Genomic DNA, 22,495 nt, shown 5'->3' with positions numbered 1-22,495 from the left:
TGGCAGCGGGCGGCTGTCAGTTATTCGACATTTCGGTCCTTAATGCAGAGTTGAGAGCTTCCTGAGTGGGCCTTCGACATGCTCAACGAGTGTTACTAGCCAGCTCAGTCATCTTGAAGGATGACTCGGCTATGGTCATCAATTAGATCCGGAGCATCCGAGGGGTGCTAGCTACAACCATCCCTTGCTTCAAAACATCTGGGTGATGATGAGGGATAGAAGGGCCTTCCAAGCCAAGCATATATTTAGAGAAGTTAACGAGACTGCGAATTGGTTGGCCACCTATGTGGCCAACCATGCCGGTAATACTTTGTAGGCTGGGGATGGAAAGTTACCTCGGGCGCTCTGTGATATTTTGTTTTATGATTTTATTGAGTATATTCGTATAAGTAATGTATCAATTACCTGCTTTAGTAAAAAAAAAAGAAAGCCTTAAAAATTGAATCTCTAAGAAAAAAAATTTCACAACTATTTGAACTGAATGAACCCTAGATATGCCAATCTCATAGTTGTTTTCACATAGACTTCTTGCAAATTTATCTTGGCATGTTGTATTTTGTCTTATTTTCATATAAACATATTTATGGCCTCTCCATATGCTAAATCATAGCATGTTGCATTTTGACTTGCTTAATTTAGAGGTGGAGAGGTGTGGACTAGAAACTCCACCTTTTTGTTCACTTTAAAGTCAACATAGAATCACAGTAGAAATTTCGAAAGTCACAATTTTGTAATGGACTCTATTTCCTATTTTCATATTTTATTGTGAGCAATAAGCATGAGACTCATAAACACGCCCCTTCTACAAGGACAAAAAAGGGGTTATACCAAGTTTTGACCATTTAAATTTTGAATAAAGATTTATGTCAAAGCATTTAGCATCTGTACTCCTAATGCCGAGCAATTTCATAGTCGAACTCCCCTTTAGCTGGACTTCATTTCACAAACATTACATATTCCCTTTAAAACCATATGCATAGTACTGATCATACTTCACAATCACCCATCAATATTTCCCTTGAAACTCCATATGTTGCACTTGCAGGAGACTCGGGAATAAATAGAAACTATAAAAAGAAACTACAATAGGAAGGAGGTGATTGATTTTGATTCATTGATCTAATCAAACCTATAACATGAAAACAAGGTAGATATCTGGGTTGGAAATCAATTGACTAAATGTCCTTCACTTTTTATTTTCGGCATCACTGAAGGGTTTTTTTTTTGCATAAATACTTTCCTAAAAATTAGATTTTGTATAAATATTCTCTCAAAATTGACATTTGCATGTATATCCTCGTAAAATACATGTTTTTCTATTTACTCTTTTTTATCCTTATTTCTGTATATATATACCCACGCCATCTAAAGCCGTCAAAAAATTAACGGTTTCAAATTAAAATGACTACAATATCCTTAATAAATAGGTAGATATGCAAAAAAAAAAAAAAAAGATCGCATGGGGGACAAAAAGGTAATTTCAAAATTTTATTTTATTTTTAATTAAAATATATATAGTTTTTATTAACGATGTTATAAGAGCCGTTATATTAGGAGTATTTGTGCAAAAATAGTATTTTATGAGGGTACAGAAATAAATAGAAATTTTAAAAGAATATTTATGCAAATTTAAAATTTTTAGAAGAGCATTCATAAAAAAAAAAAAATTTAAAAAAAAATTCCCTCCTTTTAGGTGCACGCAATGACCGAACCTAATATTTGAAAAACAGAAAAAAAAACGTGATGGGCTAGAGCCATGCCAGCTTCCCTCATTTGGACACCAATCACGTGCATTGCCATCATCATACATCATTATATCATAAAGCACATCACGTGATTTAACAAATTTCATTCCACTGTCAAAGCTAATGAACGAGCCTAATGATTTTTTTCCGCGCACTCTGCCGTAGGAATTTCTCTCCTAAGATATCCTACTCCTAGGATACGTAATACAGCGCAACAAGTTGAGATATGAAGAACAATGATATCACGGAACATATTCCTTCTGACCCATTCGGTATCCTTACCCTCCAATACTATTCCTAGGATATCTTCTTTTCCGTCCACTGAGTCCATTCGAGGCGGCCTCTGATCTCCTCCCTAGCTATTCTCACCTATGGTGACCACAGGAGCAGGTAAAAGTGGCGTGATGCCGAAATCTGGGAGAAGGCCGGTGTCCAGACTCGTGACACGGAAGCAGCATCGGAGGATCAACCGACTAACCAATCCTCCCAGAATATGCTGACCGCGTAAATCGCGGACATATCAAAACTTTTGCCTCGGCGCATATAAATTCCTATGCGAAGGCATGTAAACCGTCCGTTGCATATGTGGATCCATCTCATCCTCTCATTCATGGCTTCCCGCCCCGGAAATACTGATGCGAGAATGAAGCGACCGCATAGAAGCACAAGCACGGGGCTGGGCATCTTCCGCGGATCGCTACCGTTAGCGATTTTAAACCTCTTGCCGAGGCTTTAAGAGAAGAAGAAGAATAAGGGAGAAACCCAAAGGTTTAGAGAGAGAGAGAGAGAGAGAGGGGGGGGGGGGGGGGGTGGGGTTTCGCCGGTCGACGATCATCGGAGATGCTGGAGCTGAGCAGGACGGGGCAACCGGTGGGAGCACCGCCTCCGCCGCCACCGGCCCCGCCGGAGAAGGAGGAGCAGGCAGCGGGGGTGGGGATCCTGCTGCAGATCTCGATGCTGGTGTTGGCCTTCGTCCTCGGCCACGTCCTCCGCCGCCACAAAATCTCCTACCTCCCGGAGGCCAGCGCCTCCCTTCTCATCGGTACCCAACCCTCCCTTTCTCCCTATTTGATTGATTCTTAGACGAATAGAATGGTGGATGGATAGATTATGAGGTTTTGATCTATCTTGATGCTGTTTTTTAGTTCCGTTTTGCCATAATTTTGGTTGCTCGATTGATGATTTGATACTTAAATGGTGAGAGTGACGTTCTTTATTGGAGGATTGCGAGTTGAATATGATGGTGGAATGGTTCTTTATGGATCAGATGAATTTCAAGAAAAATTTTGTTTCTTGCTTTTTTGGATGGTTTGAAGCAGACTCATAAAGATATTACAATCTAGAGAGATAAATATAATTGAAACAGTCCTAAGGATCAAAAGCATCAATCAAATGATTTGATTAGTGAATGGAGCCAAACGTGTTTGCTACACTCTTCAATCTACAGTACGAAGCAGAGATTGGTGGAATAATTAAAGTTTGATTAGCGACAGTCAAGAGGAACAAGCTCAGTGGATTAAGGCTATGAACTCAAAATTTGTGTATAATAGGAATCACCGATTGGTGGAATAATTAAAGTTTGATTAGCGACAGTCAAGAGGAACAAGCTCAGTGGATTAAGGCCATGAACTCAAAATTTGTGTATAATAGGAATCGCCAGTAATGTTAAGTAAACCTGGCACAGAATGGTCTTGCCACATGTTTAAATGCTGCGAAATAGAAATCTTCATTAGAAGTATGATAATAGATGAGCCTACAATTCGTTATCTCAATGAATAGGTGGGCTTCCCTTCCAGTTTATCAGGGAAAAAAAAAAAGAAAATATGTGACCCTAAATATGCTTATGAAACCATCGAGTGCATTAGTTTGTAAAAGAAATGCATGAGCATAGGAAACCAAATACAATGTAAAGCTTTGCGGGAAAAATTTATCGTGCAACATCAGGATATGAATATGGTATGGGAATGTACAACAAAAATCTGAAGAGACTCCGTTAAAGAAATACTCAAATCTTTGTTAAAAAAAAATTAGAAGAGGAAAATTGTAAGTTAACATGTAGTTGGTGGCAAAGTAATTACTAGTGGAGATAGCCCTTAATAAAAATGTTTGGCGAATGAGGACCCACAAGGCTGACTCCAAACAGTTGGGACAGGGCTTAATGATTATGGCCGCCAGAAGGAGTTTTTGTGATTCCTTGGTGCATAAGCTGCACATTTATTCAACGTATGCATGATGTTGCTTGTTGAAAGTCTTAATGACCTGCATCCCCATACAAATGGAAGTTCTCCTGAAAGCTTACAGGCAGCTTTTCTAGTTAAATTTGAAAGTGGTTTGGTGGCATAGAGGACTAATAGTTTTATTTTGTTTCATGACAGGCTTAATTGTTGGAGGACTTGCTAATATATCAAATACAGAAACCAACATTAGGTTTATATTTTGTTTGTTCCTTTGTTGTTATCTTTTCCTAAAAACCGAACCTGGTAATCAGAGTGCCACTTGTCATGCTACTAAACAATCTGTTTTGTTTTTCCCCAGGGGATGGTTCAATTTCCATGAAGAATTCTTCTTCCTATTCCTGCTGCCTCCAATTATCTTATATCCTTACATAATTATCAAAATCTCAATCACTTTTTATGGAGAATAATGTTTTATATATTTTTTATCATTATTAGAAACACATTTTGAAGACTTGAATTGTTTATTTTTTACCTTGACTCCATTCTACTCGGTCAGGCTTTAGTTTAGCACCGGTAAGTGTTGAAAGATGCTCTATGGTATAGATGCTGTTCTTGCAAATAGTTGTCTGATTTATCCACTGTATTTGCTTGGCAGAAACCCTTCTTTTCAAATTTTGGAGCTATCGTCACATTTGCTATTCTGGGGACTTTTGTTGCTTCAATTGTTACAGGTGTTTTAGTGTAAGAATTTCTATTTAACCATGACAATCTATTTGGTAAGTTAAGGTTTCATCCTGTGGAACCTTTATGATATTATTTCTTCTGCAGATACCTTGGTGGGTTAACATATCTCATGTATAGACTGCCACTGGTCGAATGCCTGATGTTTGGTGCTCTTATATCTGCAACTGATCCTGTCACTGTGCTATCCATATTTCAGGTGTCTCTATGCTTATATTTTAGCATTTTCTGTGCTGTTAATTTCATGTTGCTAGCTATGTAACTTAAAAGGGAAAATCTTGGCATTAGAATTCTGGATGCCATGGATGTCTACTTGTTTGATTTCAAGCTGCAAGGCTTTTCAAGATCGATTATTCTTGTGCGCCTAAAGACCATGAGTCTCGAGTCTCGACAATGATGAAATTCCCAATTTGCTCTTTGTCAAAGTGGGTTTTCAAAAATGCTAAGAGAGTATTGTGAGGCAGTATTCTATAGAAGAATTTTTCCCTCCTTCCATGGACTTTGCTCAAAGAATTTGAGCTTGACATTTACATTTTATATTTAATGACAAGTTATGGTTTAGGTTCCCTGAATAATTTCTCGTCTTCCATAAACTATTCCTTCCTTGAATTGAGATCTCCCAAATGTGTGTTTGCTTTTAAAGTATACCAATTCTGCCATTAATATGAAGAATTCTCGGTTAGAAGCATCAATAAATTTTAACATTTATGGTTGCAAAAGGTCTTTTTGGCTAAAGGCTGCCATTTTCTAGAAGAAAAATAAACCAGTAGCCTTCAAGCATATATGTTTTCACTGTAGTTTATTGTTTTTGGTTTCTTTTTACATTTTTTTAAAACATGTTTACTTTTCTTGTGTGTGCAGGAACTTGGAACTGATGAAAACCTCTACGCCTTGGTTTTTGGAGAATCTGTTCTAAATGATGCAGTATGTATACGTCTTAGTTATCTAGAAACCAGTTGCTTCTGTCCGTAGCATGTTTATATATATAAACTGATATTGCATCTTTCTTGTCTCTTCTCCTAATCTATGGTGGCAATGTTGAAGATGGCAATTGCCTTGTACAGGTGTGTCTCAGTAACTGAGATTGCTCTTATCACTCTGCCTTATCTTTTGTTTTTAACTCAATTGCTTTGTTCTCCAGGACTATGTCATCTGTAAAAAGTAATGATTCGTCGGGACAAAACTTATTTTTCGTTGTTCTGAATTTTCTCGAGACATTTTTTGGCTCAATGTCTTCAGGTTAATATAAAAAATTACTCCTGCTATTTTCTTATCTGAATTCATTTATAATTTTATGAGTACTAAGGCACCAACTTCAACCCCCTGCATGAGAAAAAAATGAGCACCTAGTGGATTAAGTATTTCTACTCAGTGATTTTAATTGAGAAGCTTATGAGTTTTCACTTGTCTTTCTTTCTAATAACAGTAATAATCTCGTTAAACTTTTGATCTCATGAACTAGAAGCAACATTCAATGCTTTTTATTGTTTTAAGGAGTACAACAAAGTTAGAGTTCTGTGGAAATGATGCAATGGATGTTTGGAAGTTTTGTTGAAATGGTTTGTACATTCTTGTTCATTACCAAAACTCCATTTAACTGCATGTCATGTCCATTTGTCATCTGGACCTTCTGCTTCCTGCAATGTGGCGAGTGTCCAGAACTGTAAAAATAAAATAATGTTGTCTAGTGAAAATATCGACTCAATGGACCACTCTGTCAGGCTACTTGTCTGATTAACCCAGCCTTAGTTGGATGTGATATTACTATGGTTATATAGGTAAGGTTAAGGGGAAGTGTGGACACACCCTGGCATGATATTGGCGAATAGCATTTTTCATGCAAAACAACCATACATAGAACTTTTCTTGCAGTAGGAGGCAGTGTCAGTAATTAGTTAGATTTGAAGTCAGAGTTTAGCATACATCCATGTATTGGGTCCGCAGTTAGTAAAAGATGATTCACACTATTCCAAAAGTTTTGGGGCTAATAGAGTTGCTAGCTTCTCCAGTCTTTCTTGAGTCTCGACCAGTCTTTTTGATCTACTATCTACTTTTCTCAGATGCAACAAATACGTCCTTCTGTCTAAGGTTCACCAAAAGTATATTGTGATTTATCATCCAAAACCCTACCAAAATTTAGATGGCAGTAGTTTACTATTAGAGACAACTGATTTCTGTCAGCTTAAGAACTATGAGAGGTGAGTAAATATAGCAGTTGATATGAAAATATCTGGGTGCATGTGTTTGTCTGTGCAGTCATGAGCATGCGAGGACAGTTAGGCATGAATCTGGCATTCAGATTGAGTAAGAGCAAGAGATTAGGATACAGGACCTGGTCCTTAAAGCAAAGAATTTCGCTACTTGTTTTCTAGTTTGTAATTAACCATCTCGTTATTTTTATCATGTAAGTTATTTACAAATAGTGCCCATAGAACTCATTTTACATGCTAAAAATAACTAATAGTTAATTGTAAACTAGACAAAGATCATGAAGTTTTTTACATTATATAGACACTTAATTATGGATGAGGTCCTGAATCCTAAGATTTTTCTCTTAATAAGATTGCCAGTCATTTAATAATTTCCTTCTGTGCCCATGTGCATATATCATTGGTGGAATATGAGAACAGGAATGCTGCCAAATTAGGAGGGGGTCACCAATGTGCACATGCACGTGTTAATTGGGGAAGTCACTGGGATCTGAAAGGTCATATTAAACATTTTGATTTTGTAAATTCACAAAGAAAACATGTCATATTTAAGTTAAATAAGAGCACAGAACCTTCCACATTTCATCGAAGTTGTGATGTTGCTTCTATCGTCCTACTATTTTCTTGTAAAATTTCATTTATCTCTTACATTTTGTGTCAAAACTTGCCATTCATCCAGAAGAGTATTATGAGAAACTTGAGGAATTTGTCTGGGACATCTGCAATTCTTGTAAATAATTTATATCATGACTGGGTTGTTGTATATGATAGCTTGCAATAAATAACTATAAAGGATGAGGATAACATGGTATAGCATAACTGGTTCCCAGACTTAAATAAGAAATTTACAATTACCTGGTAAAATATTGAGTTTCTTTCACTCATAATATCTATTAGATTTTCTTTTGTTTATGGTCGTGCATTGAGTTTTTAATCCAAACTATCTTCTATTATGCAAAATTTCTCTTCCAATGTTCACGTTCTTATGACAAGATCTCTCTTAAGTCTAACTTATTTGGTCTTCAGTTTGTTCCAACTTATTTCTGCACTTCTTCCCATTGTCATCTTACAATGATTCTAATAGATGTGTGGTTGTGCAGGGGTTGGAGTTGGACTCCTTTCTGCTCTTATATCCTTACTCGAAACAGATGTCAGCAAAGTTTCTTTCGTGAATAGTTTGTTCTGATGTGTTATTTTTATTTTCACATTGGTTCTTTCTTTTTGTGAATGACATATGATTCTTAGTTGAATTCTGTATATTAATGTCCATACTTGGTTGACAAGTTGGCCCTTGAAAGTTAAAACAGGGTATCATAATATTCTGGAAAATTTGGCAGCACTTCAGTGCTGGTTAATGCATCAGATGCCCATGAAACTCATCAGATGAAGGTTTTGACTTTCAAAAAATGAAAAATCATATTAAAGGTTTGCCAGAAGATGAATCAGGATGTAGCCAGTGGAGGAGCTCCAAAAAACACACTCATCAAAGATAAATGATGATAAAATTATAACTCAACAAGTCTACAGGAGAATCCTGGCAAATTACCATACTAAAAGTGTTTTCTGGAGTGATGTAAATGAAATCACTACTTAACAACCTTCTTGGCTGGGTATGAGCAATGAATATAACGAAGTTTCAGGAGAGGATGCTTATTTACTTAAATGAACAGTAGGATCGGCAAGCGATCCTCTTACTTACGTGGTGTTAAACATTTGTAAAAATCCCATAGACAAAGGCTTGGGATCAAATAAGGGACAGTAATTTGTGTAAGTAGGTATATAATTTATGGAAAATAATCTAATATATGAACTTCCAACGGAGTAAAAGCTCATATACAATGTACAGTATACTAGTCAATCTGTTAGCAATATTTACTCAAAGAATATTATTTTCCCTATGGTCAATGAAGACTTTTCTTTTTCAAGTTTTTATTATGGAGACGTGTGCTCTGAAACTTAACTAGCTGTTTATGTATTTGTCGAACGTCTTCATCATGTTAGATGGGCCAGCATATACTTGGTGCTTGTCTTAGGTAGCCAACTTTAAATTTTTGCAATTACCAAGTAAATATTAAAAAATCACTGGATTGTTTCTCATGAAACTAGTGATGAAGATTGATAAAACAATTAGCTCTATTCTTATTGCTTTTTCTTTAAAAAGTTTTTGTGATTGAGCAAAATCTGTTGAGAAACCTTAGCTACTCAGTACCTCTTTAAATATGCAGGGTTGAATGTTGAAAAGTAAGTGTTGCTGCCATTCCCTTTCTTTTTTCTGTTGACTGATATCAGTTAGATGGTGTTAGCGGAAACTTTCATGTCCAAATTGGTTGCTCTTTTCAGTCTGCATAATTTGGAGAGCTGTCTGTTTGTTCTTTTCCCTTACTTTTCGTAAGCCATTCCTGGACCATTATTTTTCGTTTTGCTTTCAGTTGCACCTGAAGGTTATGGTTTTATTATGATTTTATCCTATTTTGGACTATCACTTACAGTTACATGCTAGCTGAAGGTCTTGGCCTGTCTGGAATAGTTTCGATATTGTTCACTGGAATTGTAAGTAATATTTGGTGTTCTTAGTCTCCCTAGAATTGGTCTGAAACAGAAATATCTTTGTCTTGTTTGGCAGGTCATGAAGCGCTATACGTTCTCAAATTTGTCAGAAAATTCTCAACATTTTTCTGCTGCTTTTTTCCATTTGCTTTCATCACTAGCAGAAACATTTGTGTAAGAGAAATTATAACCAAGATATTATTGATATGCTTTTAAACTCCAATGTCAATCATATTGCTATTTTTTCTCATTTGGTTAATTTTTACCTGCAGATTCATATACATGGGCTTTGACATTGGAATGGAACAACATAGCTGGTCACACGTCGGGTTCATCTTTTTCTCAATTGTATCCTCTAAACATTCATTATGCAGATATATCTTCTATTCAGAATTTATTCCACAACGTTATTTCATCTCTCCTTGACTTTTCACCTAATTAATGACCCAGCTATGTATAGGTGTTGCAAGGTATGAACTCAGGGACCTGTTATAGATCTTTTATATATTGTATTTTCTCTACCATCAAGCAATTTTTGAGTAACTTACCCTCCACCACACAACTGGTGTTGCTTGCTGGTGAATTTGACATGAATATAGCCAACTTTGCTCTGCTTCAATGTTATAGTTTGCTCTTCTTCTTCTTCTTCTTTTGAATCTACTTTGCAAGATAATGCTTGATTCCACTGAAGGCACATGAAAGATAAAATTCTATCTGTTATTTGAATTTTCCTAAAGAAAATGATTACTAAAATGTTTGCATTCTACTCTTGGATTTGCAAAACATTACACTAGCTACAGCCTTCAACAGCAATCAAAGATGAGGAAACTTCATAAATCTGGCCCCAAGTAGATATGAGATTAAATCTTGTTAGTTATAAATAGATTTGGTTGTATATATCGTAACCTGCATTATATGGTAGATTTTGCTAAGGGAAATCACTTTAAGCATATATTCTAGTATCTTTATCTTGTCTTTTCAAACTGCCTAGTATAACTTTTAGGACTTCAACAGGTATTTTTTTAATATCAAGTCTGAAGCAGTACTATTGACTTACCTTTTCTTGTGGTAGTACGCTCATGCTTCATTGACTTCTTTTTTTTTTAAAAAAAAAAAAGCATCCTAATGTACGAGACTCCTGCTACTATGAGGTCTGGGGTAGCTCAATTGTACGCAGCCTTACCCCTTAATGCAAGAAGGCTGTTTTCATGTTTCAAACCCATGACATCTAGGTTATTGCACCAAGGCCTGCCCTTTTCATTTATTTTCTCTGCTTATAATAAAATGATTTTTGGCTTTTTCAAACCATATGAGGAATTGTCTTTAGTCATCTGCGTTTTAATGGGGAATTTCAATTTATACTGAGTCAATTTGAAGATTCATTGATAGAATAATGTCAAATGAGTTGTATTGTTTGTTTGAAAGGGCTGCAAATGTCTTTTCCTGCGCTTACCTGGTTAACTTGGTGAGGCCAGCAAATCGTCAAATACCTTTGCAACATCAGAAGGCACTTTGGTATAGTGGTAAGTTGATATGCTGTCATTATAGACTCAAAGTCTCTTTCAAGACATCCAATGAAAAAGGAATTATAGTTTTGAAATTTTATTCTTGATGATTAGTGTTTTTATACACAAACAGGACTTAGAGGGGCAATGGCTTTTGCCCTTGCTCTGCAATCAGTCCATGATCTTCCTGATGGACATGGCCAGACGATCTTTACTGCTACCACTGCAATTGTTGTTTTAACGGTAAGCAATTTTTGCTGGTAGTGCTTTAAACATGAGCTGGAAAAGATAATATACAGAAAATATATCTTAAAACATTGTCTCTGCATGAGGAAAATTCATGAGGCTCAAACAGTACTTTGTTTTTTCTTATTTTGTGAAACAACTACTAGAACAGTTTTATTACAAGGATCAAAATGTCTACTCTAGCTATGATGTGATTGCAGAGTAGTTGCAGGATGGATTTGTGGTAAAACTAGGAGTTTATAAACAATACCAAGTCTATTATTAGATGGTGAGGAGGTACACCAATAAATGTAGCGAGAGAGAACTATTTCAAGATGTTTGGGCATAAAGTGGGTACATCTTGACTATATGTTGAAGGATTGGAAGAGAGGAGGGGGAATCGACTAAACTGATGCTTTAAGGAACTTGTAATTTTGAAGGCTAGACCTTGTATGGGAACAAATGGTGAAGCAGGATTTATATAACCAACATGAATTGACGGATTTTCACATATTGTGCATGCAAATCTGTCCCTTGTACAGTTCACTTAATTTTTTCATATGCATCTGCACCAGATTTGCTTGGTGAAATATTTTTCACATCATTACTATAAAGATGAGCAGAGATGCAGATGACATGGAACAATTTGGTAACTCATTTTGTTGACCAGAATTTGGGTGCTGGACAGCTGAATGCAACCAGCAGGCAGGACTAAAACTGGGAAAGGGTTCAAACTGGATTGGTTAAGCATTACCCTGAAAACATGGTCCAGCACCCACCATGTCAAAGTTAATTGCATCTAAGGAGTGAAAACTATTGGTATTGGCCAACACAGTCCAGGTAACTATTAGTCTTGGTTGGTTGGAAAGATTTTAATTGCTTGTTTGAGGTTTGGAATGAGTGCTAATACTTTTTGACATGCTTTTTTCCCCAAGAATAGTATAGATTGATAAAGCTATTTAAACAGATTCTCAAGTACAAATTTATAATAGTGCTCCCTCTATCCTTATAATTATTTTTTTACTGAAGATACTTCATGTAAGAGGCCACTCCTTTCGCCCTTTGTCTTCATCCGCATTTTCTTTAATTACTCTTGATCATTTATATATAATAATATGTAGTTATTTCAGGATGCATGTGCACACCATGTGCATATGAAGATCCATATAGGCAGCTAACAACTTAAGAATGGCGGAGGGTTGGATCATGTTTTGATCAACCTCCAAAAGTAATGGGTAAATGCTTGGTCCTAACTTGACCCACCAGCTAGTTAATTATTTTTGTTCAAAACTAATTGGCGGGTTGAGGTTGATAAAAGTGCATTGGCCTCGCCTCACCCGAGTGAAAGAGAAAAAGGATACTTTGAGTATTCAAAGAGGCTAGAACTTGGTTGCCACTTGCTGGAATCAGCAGTTGCAGGAGCCAATCGTGTGGGTTTGGGAAGCGAATATATTAAAAGCAATTTAGGTAAGGGAGAGCTTAGGAAGCGGGTGCTAGTTAGAGATTCTACAGGGTTTCCAAAGGATATGTTACCTAGGTGCCAGTTTCCAGCTACTATGGGCTATAATGAGAGAAAGGATGTCAGGAATAATCTGGCTAAGATTGCATTTTACTTTGTTTTTCTTTTTAAGTGTTCAGCGGTGAATTTGAGGTAATAATTCAAGGGAAGGTGGAGAGAATTAACAGAAGAAACTCCAAGAGCACAATGAGTAAGGTTCTTGAGTACTTTCTGTGGCATTGCTATTCATATATTTCCTTGAGAAGTAGTCCAAGTATGATCAGATAGTTAGGGTGAGGAATCAAAAGTTTAATATTTTGCTATTGTAACAATTGCTACAAACATCTGGACTTGTTTGTCTTTCTAGAGATTTTCAAGCAAATAACCTTTATGCTGGTTACTCTAATAGCTATGAGATCCTTATTGTGGAAACCTGCTTTTGGAAGTAAAAGTTCTAAGATCCTATTATTTGTCATCAATATTATAATCCTTTGATTGACAACCTTTGAAGACTTTGTTAATTCAACCAGCAGCACCTTTTCAATAAACAGTTTGCATAATGCATTCACCATTATAAATTCGATTATATTGTTTTTTTCTTATGAAAATTCAATATCCTTTTGATTTTTGGCCTATCTCATCCTGAAAGGAGATGACTAACCTTGAATGAGGGCATGTGGCACATTAACTTTCATAACAAAGCTGGTATATTTGGCTTACTCCCAAATGAAGAATAAAAGCCAGCAAAACAATTCGACATTGTCTCGCACATTTCTCTTTCGAGGTTTAGTAGCTTCTTCCTTTCGATGTTTAGTAGCTTCTTCTTGGGATGAGATTACCCTATCTCCCTCTTTCTTCTGCTATCTAGTTAATACCTGGTAATTTAACGTCTTGGGCTCAACAATGCAGGTGCTTTTGATTGGAGGCTCAACAAGCACAATGCTCAGAGCTTTGAAAGTTGTAGGCGATGGTCACAATGGTCCATTAGAAGTAAGTTCCTAGAAGTGTATGGCTGATGCTGCTTGGCTCCCTTATGCTTATCTGATATGCTGGTTCTTGCTTTTCTTAATGTTTCATTGTATATTCTGGTATATGTCTACTCTGTCAGTTTGCCAAATCCGGTGTTCCTTGCTACATAAACAATTTTACGACCTTCACAAGTACACCCTTATGCCACTGGAAATTGACTGCTGTTTGTGAACATGAAAGCACCTTTTAGTTCAGTTGCAGATTTAGGGAGGATGCTGTCTATTCATAAATATCTTTTAGCATGTGATCTATTTAAACAAACTCTTATCATATTTCTTATTGAAAATCTCATGGCAACTTAAGCTTGCTGCCCTCAATTTTTATGTTTTCTTCTGAGAAATATACTTTTGCAAAATAATGGTTTTCTTATCTTGGTGTTGCTATTCTTACACTTAATCTCATCTGTTTTTTATGAAATTATTTTGGACATAATGAGATTGTTTATATTTTTTTTCAAAGTTTAATGATCTTCTGTCAACCTTCAGGAGAGCTTCGAGGGGAAAAATTGCAATATTGGTTCATCTTATGATGAGGGAACTTCTTCAGGAGGCAAGCTGAAAATGAAGCTCAAGGAGTTCCACAGGTATCATTACCAGTTATTAGTTCATAGAGTTTTCCTTTTTCATATGCTTGTTATCCACTTGTTAACCAATACCGATTTTAAATTTCCTCTGCAGCAATGCCTCTTTCACTACATTAGATAGACATTATCTTACACCATTTTTACATCTCATGACAATGGTGATGATGATGACGACGACAATGATGATGGAAAGAATCCTGGTACGATAAAATTTTGCTCAATTCTTTCTGCAAGGTGCAATAATATGACAGAGTCATTAGAATATGAATTTTCTTTTTTTGTGGTAAAAATTAGAATAGGGATGGGAAGAAAATCAAATTGATGAAAGGTTGGTGAGGGGTTGCATACCTCTAGTGCACATCATGTGCATGCATTCATTCGTTTCTCTTGGGCCAATCAAACTTAATCAAAGAAAAGTATTAGGGGTATAAAGGTGCCTAAAACCTGATAACCTGATCCAATTATGTTACAATAATCGGGTATGGATCCAATTTAAGTTATCGATAACATTATCAGATTGAAGTCCAATTCTATGCAGGATCTATTTCTTACCAGGTTAGAATGGGATATAGCTATATTCAAATCCGAAAAACCAATACCCCAAATTTATATACACATACAATGTAAATATAGATATATATGTAATACACACATATACACATACTTACTTACATCCATACATATATATATATATACATATATCGTAGGAGATTATATCTAATGGCTCAGATCATCAATGTAGAACCTCAATTGTTCGATCTAGACCTAATGGATCTGAGTGGAACTCCACACAAGTGTAGCCAAGTATGTCTATATATATATATATATATATATATATAAGAGAGAGAGAGAGAGAGAGAGAGAGAGAGAGAGAGAGGGAGGGAGAGAGAACTAGTTCGTCTTAATTGTTCCTACTGCCCTTTCGGTTCCTAAATCTTAGTTGACATTGATTTTGATTCCATTTCAATTAAATCAACTGTAAATAGACACTTAAAATGTGTTTCCAAACTGATCAGATAATTACTCATTTACTTTCGGTATTGTGCTCTTTTCCCATCCTAAACTGTCACCTATTGTGATGAGCCTTTTATTTTTGGAAATTGTCGAACTCTGGACTTTGGCTAGTTGGCCTATTCCCACAAAGTTTCTTAAAGCAACCATCTTTCTCTTTAAAGCTACGTACGAGTCCGAGAAAAAATATTCTTCTTATCTAAAATCCCAATGGTTCTTATTCAACAGCACCTACTTTCTTCCATAACTTTGGCTCTTCTCACCTTTCCATCTACGTTTCTTTCTCAAGCTAAATTTATTAGATACCATTTTCTAGTTCTTAGTGGGAGTATGACACTAAATAAAATAATAGCAGATAAAATCATGTTCCTAATTGAACCAAAAAAAACTCGAAACTGACTACTAAATCGGGTTTTGGTTTGAGATTGGAATATGCATTTTGATGTATTCTGAATCCGAACTCAAATTGTCTTACTGGGTTTGGATATGGATATGGCATAGATCTGACCTTAGTTCAACCTATTTATAAACTGACATATAAAACAATCAAGGGACCAGAATATGTCTTATGATATGGCTTGTTTTTCCATCCATGATTATACTACAGGAAAACTCATCTTTTCCGGCGCTTTTTATAACCTTTACCGATGCTTATAAGCATCGGCTAAAGTTTCGGCGACGCTAATCAAAGCGTCGCAAAAGTATCGGCGATATCGGAGTGGCAAAAGTTTTTGTTGACGCTACATGAAAGCATCGGCAAAAATAGGGATTTGCCGATGCTTTATAGGCGTCGGCAAATCTCTATTCCTACAAAAAAAATACTCTATTCCGATGCTTATAAGCATCGTTGTAAATAATTTTTTTTAAAAAAAAATTATTTACAAATCTTTGGGAGCCTTAAGGATGGCTTATAAGCCCTGATCATTTGAAGGCGACGAAGAAGAAGAGAAAGAGGCAAAGGAGGGGGCTCCATTTCTATCACTGTTCCGAATCACTGTCCATGCTCTCCATTCCCTTCAATCTATTGGAGAGCTCGTACCCGGTCATCTGCGGCATCTAGTAAACCCAAATCTTATATTCACATATTAATCCTAAGAAAAATATATTCGATATATACAGCTTAAAAAGATTTAAATAAATGGCCATACCTAGCCCAGGAGCTCCAGAGCTCTCTTTCCCGCTATCCACAGCCGTCACTGCAAAAGAGAGAGAGAGAGAGAAAAAAAATTCAATCAAAGTTCGTTCTCTGAAACTATATTATTTATCTAAAAAAAAGAAAGAATGAAGAAAGGAAAGAGAAAAGAAGATGAAAAGGAAAAGAAAAAGGAACAAAAAGAATAAAAAAAGAAAAGAAATGAAGATAAATAACAAGGGGAGGAAAAAAAATTTGGAAAGGAAAGATGAAGAGAGGCACCTACAGGACTTTGACCGAGACTACCAAGGCAGGATCATGGTGCATCCCCAGCACCATGGAGAAATCTGAAAACCCCTCCGGTCGATGGAGCTATCGTCGACGGCAAGGACGTGCAGCTCTCCGCCGGTGCTCTTACACCCTCTCTCCATCGCCATCCCTTGTTCTTCTTCGTCGCCATCCACTCTCCGCCGGATCGAAACCCTAAAACGAAGTAGAAATATAAATAGATGGAGGGGAGTGAGAGAGAGAGAGAGGAGGAGGAGGACGAGAGAAGAAAAGGACCGTCACTTTCCTTTGGGGCTAGAGCATCTCCTCCCCCTATTTGGAGCTGGACCATGGCCATGGCTCCGGATCAGGGGTTAGGGATAAGGAGGCGGCGGGGCGGCTGGGAGGGGTTAGGGACCGGGGGGATTTATATATGTGGGTGGGGTGGGGTGAAATGGGCCTTCGACGACACTTTAGAGAAAGCATCGTGGAGTGGGGGGCCGATTCAGTTAGACTCCGACGACACTTTAGAGAAAGCGTTGTTTGGAGAGGTTTATTTGGACTCTGACGACGCTTTTAAGTATCATCTAATTACCCCAACTCCAATCTAGCGTTGTGACCGGCCGACGCTTTTAAAGGTTTATTTGGACTCTGGACGACGCTTTTAAATATCATCTAATTACCCCAACTCCAATCTAGCGTTGTGACCGCCGACGCTTCTTAAAAAGCGTTTGAAGCGTCGGCAAATTTTGGCATAAAACGTTGGTAAATTTTAGCGCTGAAGCCAAAATTACCGACGCTTTTGCCTAGAGTCGGCGTATATGCGTTGGCGTTTCTCCTTTTTTCTGTAGTGTTATATATTGTCTTCATGGACATACAGATTAAAAACTTTCCTCCCATGGGATACTTCTCCTCACAGGCATATTGGTTAAAACTGTCACAGCTACGATAACTTGACATAAACTTTTCTAAAGCTGAGCATATAATTACTTTTTTACTGCTTTAGTCTTTTGTTCTTTAAGGACAGTGGCAAACACTGTCATAGGCATCATGTAAGGCGTTCTAGAAAAGCTTTCCCGTCTCTGGGAGTTCGTTCATAATTCAGTTGTTGTTTCATGATGGTGTTTTCTGGTGGATCCTTATTTCCTGACCGCTCTCTTGGGGTTGAAATCTTCATTATTTGATGCAAAAAAACAGATGACGCAACTCAAGATTCGAGAAGAACGAGCACTTCAAGGCCCCAATTGAATCATGATTTTCTTCTGGGCATGCCAGAAGAAGCAGCTTTTTATCTTGCTTAACGGCAGCTCTCTGAAATACATAGCCCAAACATGTCTCTCACAGAACATGTCAACAGACAATCAATGAGTAGATGTTATATCTGAGTTAGCTGTATATGCACTTATATCGTGCTTATTGATGTGATAGAAACGATAAATCTCGTATAAACGCACACTGTATCCTCAGTCAGCTTGATATGTACATATCTAGTTACAATACTAAAAGGCAATTGATAGCATTTCTGTTCATGGGTTTTCATTTGGACTTGCATTTGAATTGTAATTCTTTCAACTGTGATGAATATCCGGATTAGAATCTTTGACTATGGTAATTGTTAAATCATTGTGGTTTTTGAAAATGAATGCACGCACACACAAAAATACTCCACGACTTAATTCAGATGCTTTATAACAGTTGAGGTAGTAATTTTTTTTCTTGTAAAAATGGCATTTATATTACTCTCATGTGAGTACAACCTGCCAAGTTAAAAAAAAAAAAGAACTGATACAAAAGACAGGGTATATCTCCAACACTCGTCTATATAAACCCTCTAGCGTGCCGACAATAAGGAGGTGACCCAATCTACCCGCACTATTCGCCCTCTCGGTATGCATGAGCTACGTGAAAGAAACCTATCCCCGTCGAACCAATCTGCAGGTCTCGGGAAGTAACGGGGTGACCGTCGCCGGACCAATCTACCCTATGTAACCAAATCAATAACCGTTAGCAGAATCCCCCTTCCAGATATATCCTGTCAGTCCTGAGGACCCTCCTCGCATAAAAGATGCCCTTTCCAGGCGGCCCTGAAGCTCCACCTCAGTGACGGTCAGGCCCGGTAGAACGTCGCCTGCCACTTTGAGATGACCAAGGGGTGAGGGTATCTAAGAGAAGAGGCAAATCTGGGCGCTGTAGCAGCAAATCGAGTATCCTAGATGTCCTAATCATCTCAGAGGAAACCATGGCGGTAGCCGTGATGATCTCTGCAGCCTGTCGAGCGGCCTTGTCCACCACTATCTAGATCGGTAATCTCCTGCCTTCAAACAGGCAGGCATTTCTATCCAACCCAAATGTTGTAGCTAGGTATGCCCTCATGATTCCTATCTCGACAGTGCTAGGCCTCCTCAAGGCATCCCTTAAGTGATGTAGCAACTCCTCCACTAACTCCCAAGCTTGTGGGACAGGAACTGAAGACGCCTCCCCATATCTGCACCACCGTGGGGCACCTCAAGATGACATGGTTGATGGTCTTCTCGACGTCTAGGCACATCTCACAATACGGGGTAACCGAACACCTTGCCCTGCTAATATTCTTCTGGTCGGCAGGCAGCCCCATGTCAGCTTCCAAATGAAGAGGGCTACCCATGGGCATATCTGCATCCTCCAAATCCAACCTCTATCTATATATCGAGCTGGCTCCCTAGTAGTCAGTGCATGAAGGTCCCTGACCCTCACTCTCGGTCGCCTTGTCAGCATCCATACTAGTCTGTCTGACTCCCCGCCGTGATGGGGTTGGGAAGGGCCAAAATCTGCTCTGCTAACTGCTCTCCAAAGGCCTCCCGAATCAGCCCCACCCTCTATCAGTCCTCCTTAGGCCCAAAGCAGATCACTGACCCTATGTTCCGCTTAATCCGGCGGCATCCACCGATGGTCGGCAAACAACAAAGAGGTTAGCTCAGTCACCTAAGTGTCCTTCCAAGATATCTACAGACCGCCCATCACCAATCGCCCATCTGATCTCTGAGGAGTACCAGATGGGGCTCTGGTATAGATCTCCCTCCAAACCGGAGGACCAATGACGTCAGGGTTGGGCGGTCACCGCGACTGATAGGGCTCCATACTTGGCCCTCAATAAAGTCGCGCACACACTATTCAAGCTCCAGCAAGAATATGGCTGCGTGTCCGCCACAAGGGCGTCACACCTCACTACCAGCAAAGGCACCCCTAATCCACCGGTCCTAGTTGACTAGCACACCACCTCCCAAGCTACCAGATGTATGCGCCCTCTACTATCTCACCTCCCCCATATGAAGTTCCTAAAGATCTACTCAATAGTCCTCAGCGGCCTCACTGGAATAATGGAGTTGGCTAGCAGGGTAGATCGGGATCGAACTGAGCATTGCCCTCACCAAGGTGACTCGACCCATCATGGACAAGGCATGCATCTGCCAACCCTTAATCTGTGTCTGATACTAAGCTCGATGGAAGAACAGTCCATGCTGCGCAGGCATCGACCCGGAATCGGGACCCCCAAATACCTCAATGCACCTTCCTGCTTTCCTACCCCTAAAAACTCAATTATGGAGGCTTTCACTTGTGGTTTGATCTTCGGACTGAAACAAACAGTGGACTGCTTGTTGCCCTGATGTAGCACAGTAGTCCCATAGTATCCTCCTGATCGTCCGAGCGGCCTGCCTTGTCGCCCTAGCTAACAACAGACAGTCATCAGCAAATAACAAATGAGAAATAGGAGGAGAATCATGCACTAGCCTATAAACCTCTAATGCCTGGGAGTCAACTGCACGGCGAAAGGCTCTGGAGAGCGCATCAACACAGATTATGAACAACAGTGGAGATAGAGGGTATCCCTGATGGAGCCCCTAGAAGACTCAAAGAAGTGCGAGGGCGTACCGTTCACTAGGATGGCAAAGAATGGAGCCGTAACACATCCCATCACCTATTTGATCCATGTCTCATGGAAGCCAAAACTCTGCAAAGCTCGTCGAAGAAAGCACCAACACATCCTGTCATACGCCCTCTCCATATCAAGTTTGATCCCCATCAAGCTCCTCCTCATCGAGGCCTCCTAAGATCAAACATAAATTCCTGGGCGATAAGTACATTATCAGATATGCTCCGCCTGCCCACAAAGGTTCCCTACTCTGGACTAATGAGCCTCGGTAAGATGCCCCTCAGCCTGGCAACCATGATCTTTGTCGTAGCCTTGTACAAGATGGTACATAGGCCTAATCAGCCTGAAGTGGCTCGGCTCCACAGCATCCTCCCGCTCAGGATCAAAGTGACTAAGGTCCTCTTCCAGTCTGGAGACATCACTGCTGTACAAAAGAACTACTGAATGGCCTCTATGACATCATGCCTGACAAACATCCAATACCTCTGAAAGAACACTGGTGGAAAACCATCCGGCCTTGGTGCCTTATCCCTCTCAAGGGACCAAACTGCCTCCTAGATCTCACGCTCGGACACCGGGCTGGTCAGCAATAAATTCTCCTCCTCCGAGACCCGGACTGATGGCAACGGTAGGTCAAGCAGGCTATCAGCTTCGGTCTGCTTCAATCCACTTGGATTTGAAAAAATTGCTCCAAAACTGCTCTGATCATATCGAGGTCCTCCGTCAGCTGACCATCAGCCCCCCTGATTTTCCCGATTCTGACCATCAGCCCCCCTGATGAGTGTCGCCCGGTGGAAAAATCTAGTCTTCCTGTCCCCCTCCAAAATCCACTACACCCTCGATTTCTACCTCCTGAAGGTCTTCTGCTGACGAAGAAGGGAATTCATTGCCTGGATAAAAGTGCTCTGGTCTCCTCTATCTCCTCCATCCTCCTGAAAATGTTTCTCCACCTCATTCCTGTTCCATCTCCTCAAGCATCTCCTCATCAGTTCTAGCTTGCAGGAAACCCTGTACATGACATTCCTCCTCACCGTACACACCATGCCTCCCCGGACAATCTCCCACGACCGAGGATACTGTAGCCAAAACTTTTTCAAAGCGGAAAGACAATGAACAGGCATAGGTTGAGTAAGTACTCACCAAAATCGGGATGTAGTCTGACGCAATCCGGGGCAAATGCCTCACAAGGTACTGCAAGAAGCACTGATCCATTCCAGCTGGTGGCAAAGGCTCTATCCAACATCTCCCATACCTGGGCTTGCCCTTGCTAGTTGTTGCACCATGTGAACCTTGGATCCGAAAACCCCAAGTCAACTAGCCCGTTCATCATAATGAACTCCTGAAATTTTCTAACCTTCCTCTTTGCAAGAGGAGGCCTTCCCCCCATCTTCTCCCACGGCCCGTCTATGCAATTGAAGTCCCCTGCCACCAGCATTGGATGTCTCTTGCTAATCAAGTTAGAAACCTCCTCCCACAAAATTCTCCTCTCTCTAAAGTCCTGTACCAGCATAAACAACTGCTAAGACCCATAGATTTCTGTTGTCCCTCCAATACCACCATAAACTACCTCCTAGTTACAAACACTAAACATGTCCACCCTACAACAATCTTGTTTCCAAGTTGCAATTATGCCCCATGAGAATCCTTGGGATTCTACAGCATAGAATCCCCAGGATCATGACACAGCTCTCCTCAGCCTGTAGAAGGCTCCTCTCGGCGAGCTGGGTCTCGAATAAAACCACAAATCTCTGGATTGTGTTGCTGTACCAATCTATGAAAAATCGGGGCGAATGAAGGCTTCCCTGGCTCTCCGGCAGTTCTAGAGAAGGATCCTCATTGGGCACAGGATGAGTTGGCACGACCCTCACCCCTGGAGCCACCTCCACACTGTGCATCTGAGGCATCAAACTTCCCT

General features: G+C 39.3%; 1 protein-coding gene across 2 annotated transcripts; it reads left to right on the top strand.

The window, feature by feature from the left end:
- Positions 1-2,554: 2,554 nt before the first annotated feature.
- On the top strand, positions 2,555-18,209 carry LOC103722426 (sodium/hydrogen exchanger 6-like). 2 transcript variants are annotated; one of them, XM_008812982.3, is made up of 22 exons: positions 2,555-2,787; positions 4,121-4,172; positions 4,281-4,340; positions 4,471-4,495; positions 4,578-4,663; positions 4,751-4,862; positions 5,525-5,587; positions 5,708-5,727; positions 5,805-5,902; positions 7,974-8,002; positions 9,083-9,114; positions 9,214-9,261; positions 9,363-9,423; positions 9,497-9,594; positions 9,693-9,768; positions 9,871-9,890; positions 10,846-10,943; positions 11,059-11,168; positions 13,558-13,638; positions 14,163-14,260; positions 14,355-14,460; positions 17,868-18,209. In XM_008812982.3, exons 1-22 carry the CDS (start codon positions 2,586-2,588, stop codon positions 17,916-17,918), a joined length of 1,626 nt encoding a protein of 541 aa, XP_008811204.2. In that variant the 5' UTR covers positions 2,555-2,585; the 3' UTR covers positions 17,919-18,209. The 2 variants fall into 2 exon arrangements, with proteins under 2 accessions (XP_008811204.2, XP_026666326.2); XM_026810525.2 differs by lacking the exons at positions 2,555-2,787; positions 4,121-4,172; positions 4,281-4,340; positions 4,471-4,495 and having other exon boundaries at positions 4,578-4,653.
- The last annotated feature ends 4,286 nt before the right edge of the window (positions 18,210-22,495 follow it).

The sequence above is a fragment of the Phoenix dactylifera genome, unplaced genomic scaffold (genome assembly GCF_009389715.1).
Source record: "Phoenix dactylifera cultivar Barhee BC4 unplaced genomic scaffold, palm_55x_up_171113_PBpolish2nd_filt_p 000265F, whole genome shotgun sequence".
In the NCBI taxonomy this organism is placed as follows: domain Eukaryota; kingdom Viridiplantae; phylum Streptophyta; class Magnoliopsida; order Arecales; family Arecaceae; genus Phoenix; species Phoenix dactylifera.
This window is presented reverse-complemented; position numbering and strand designations above follow the sequence as displayed.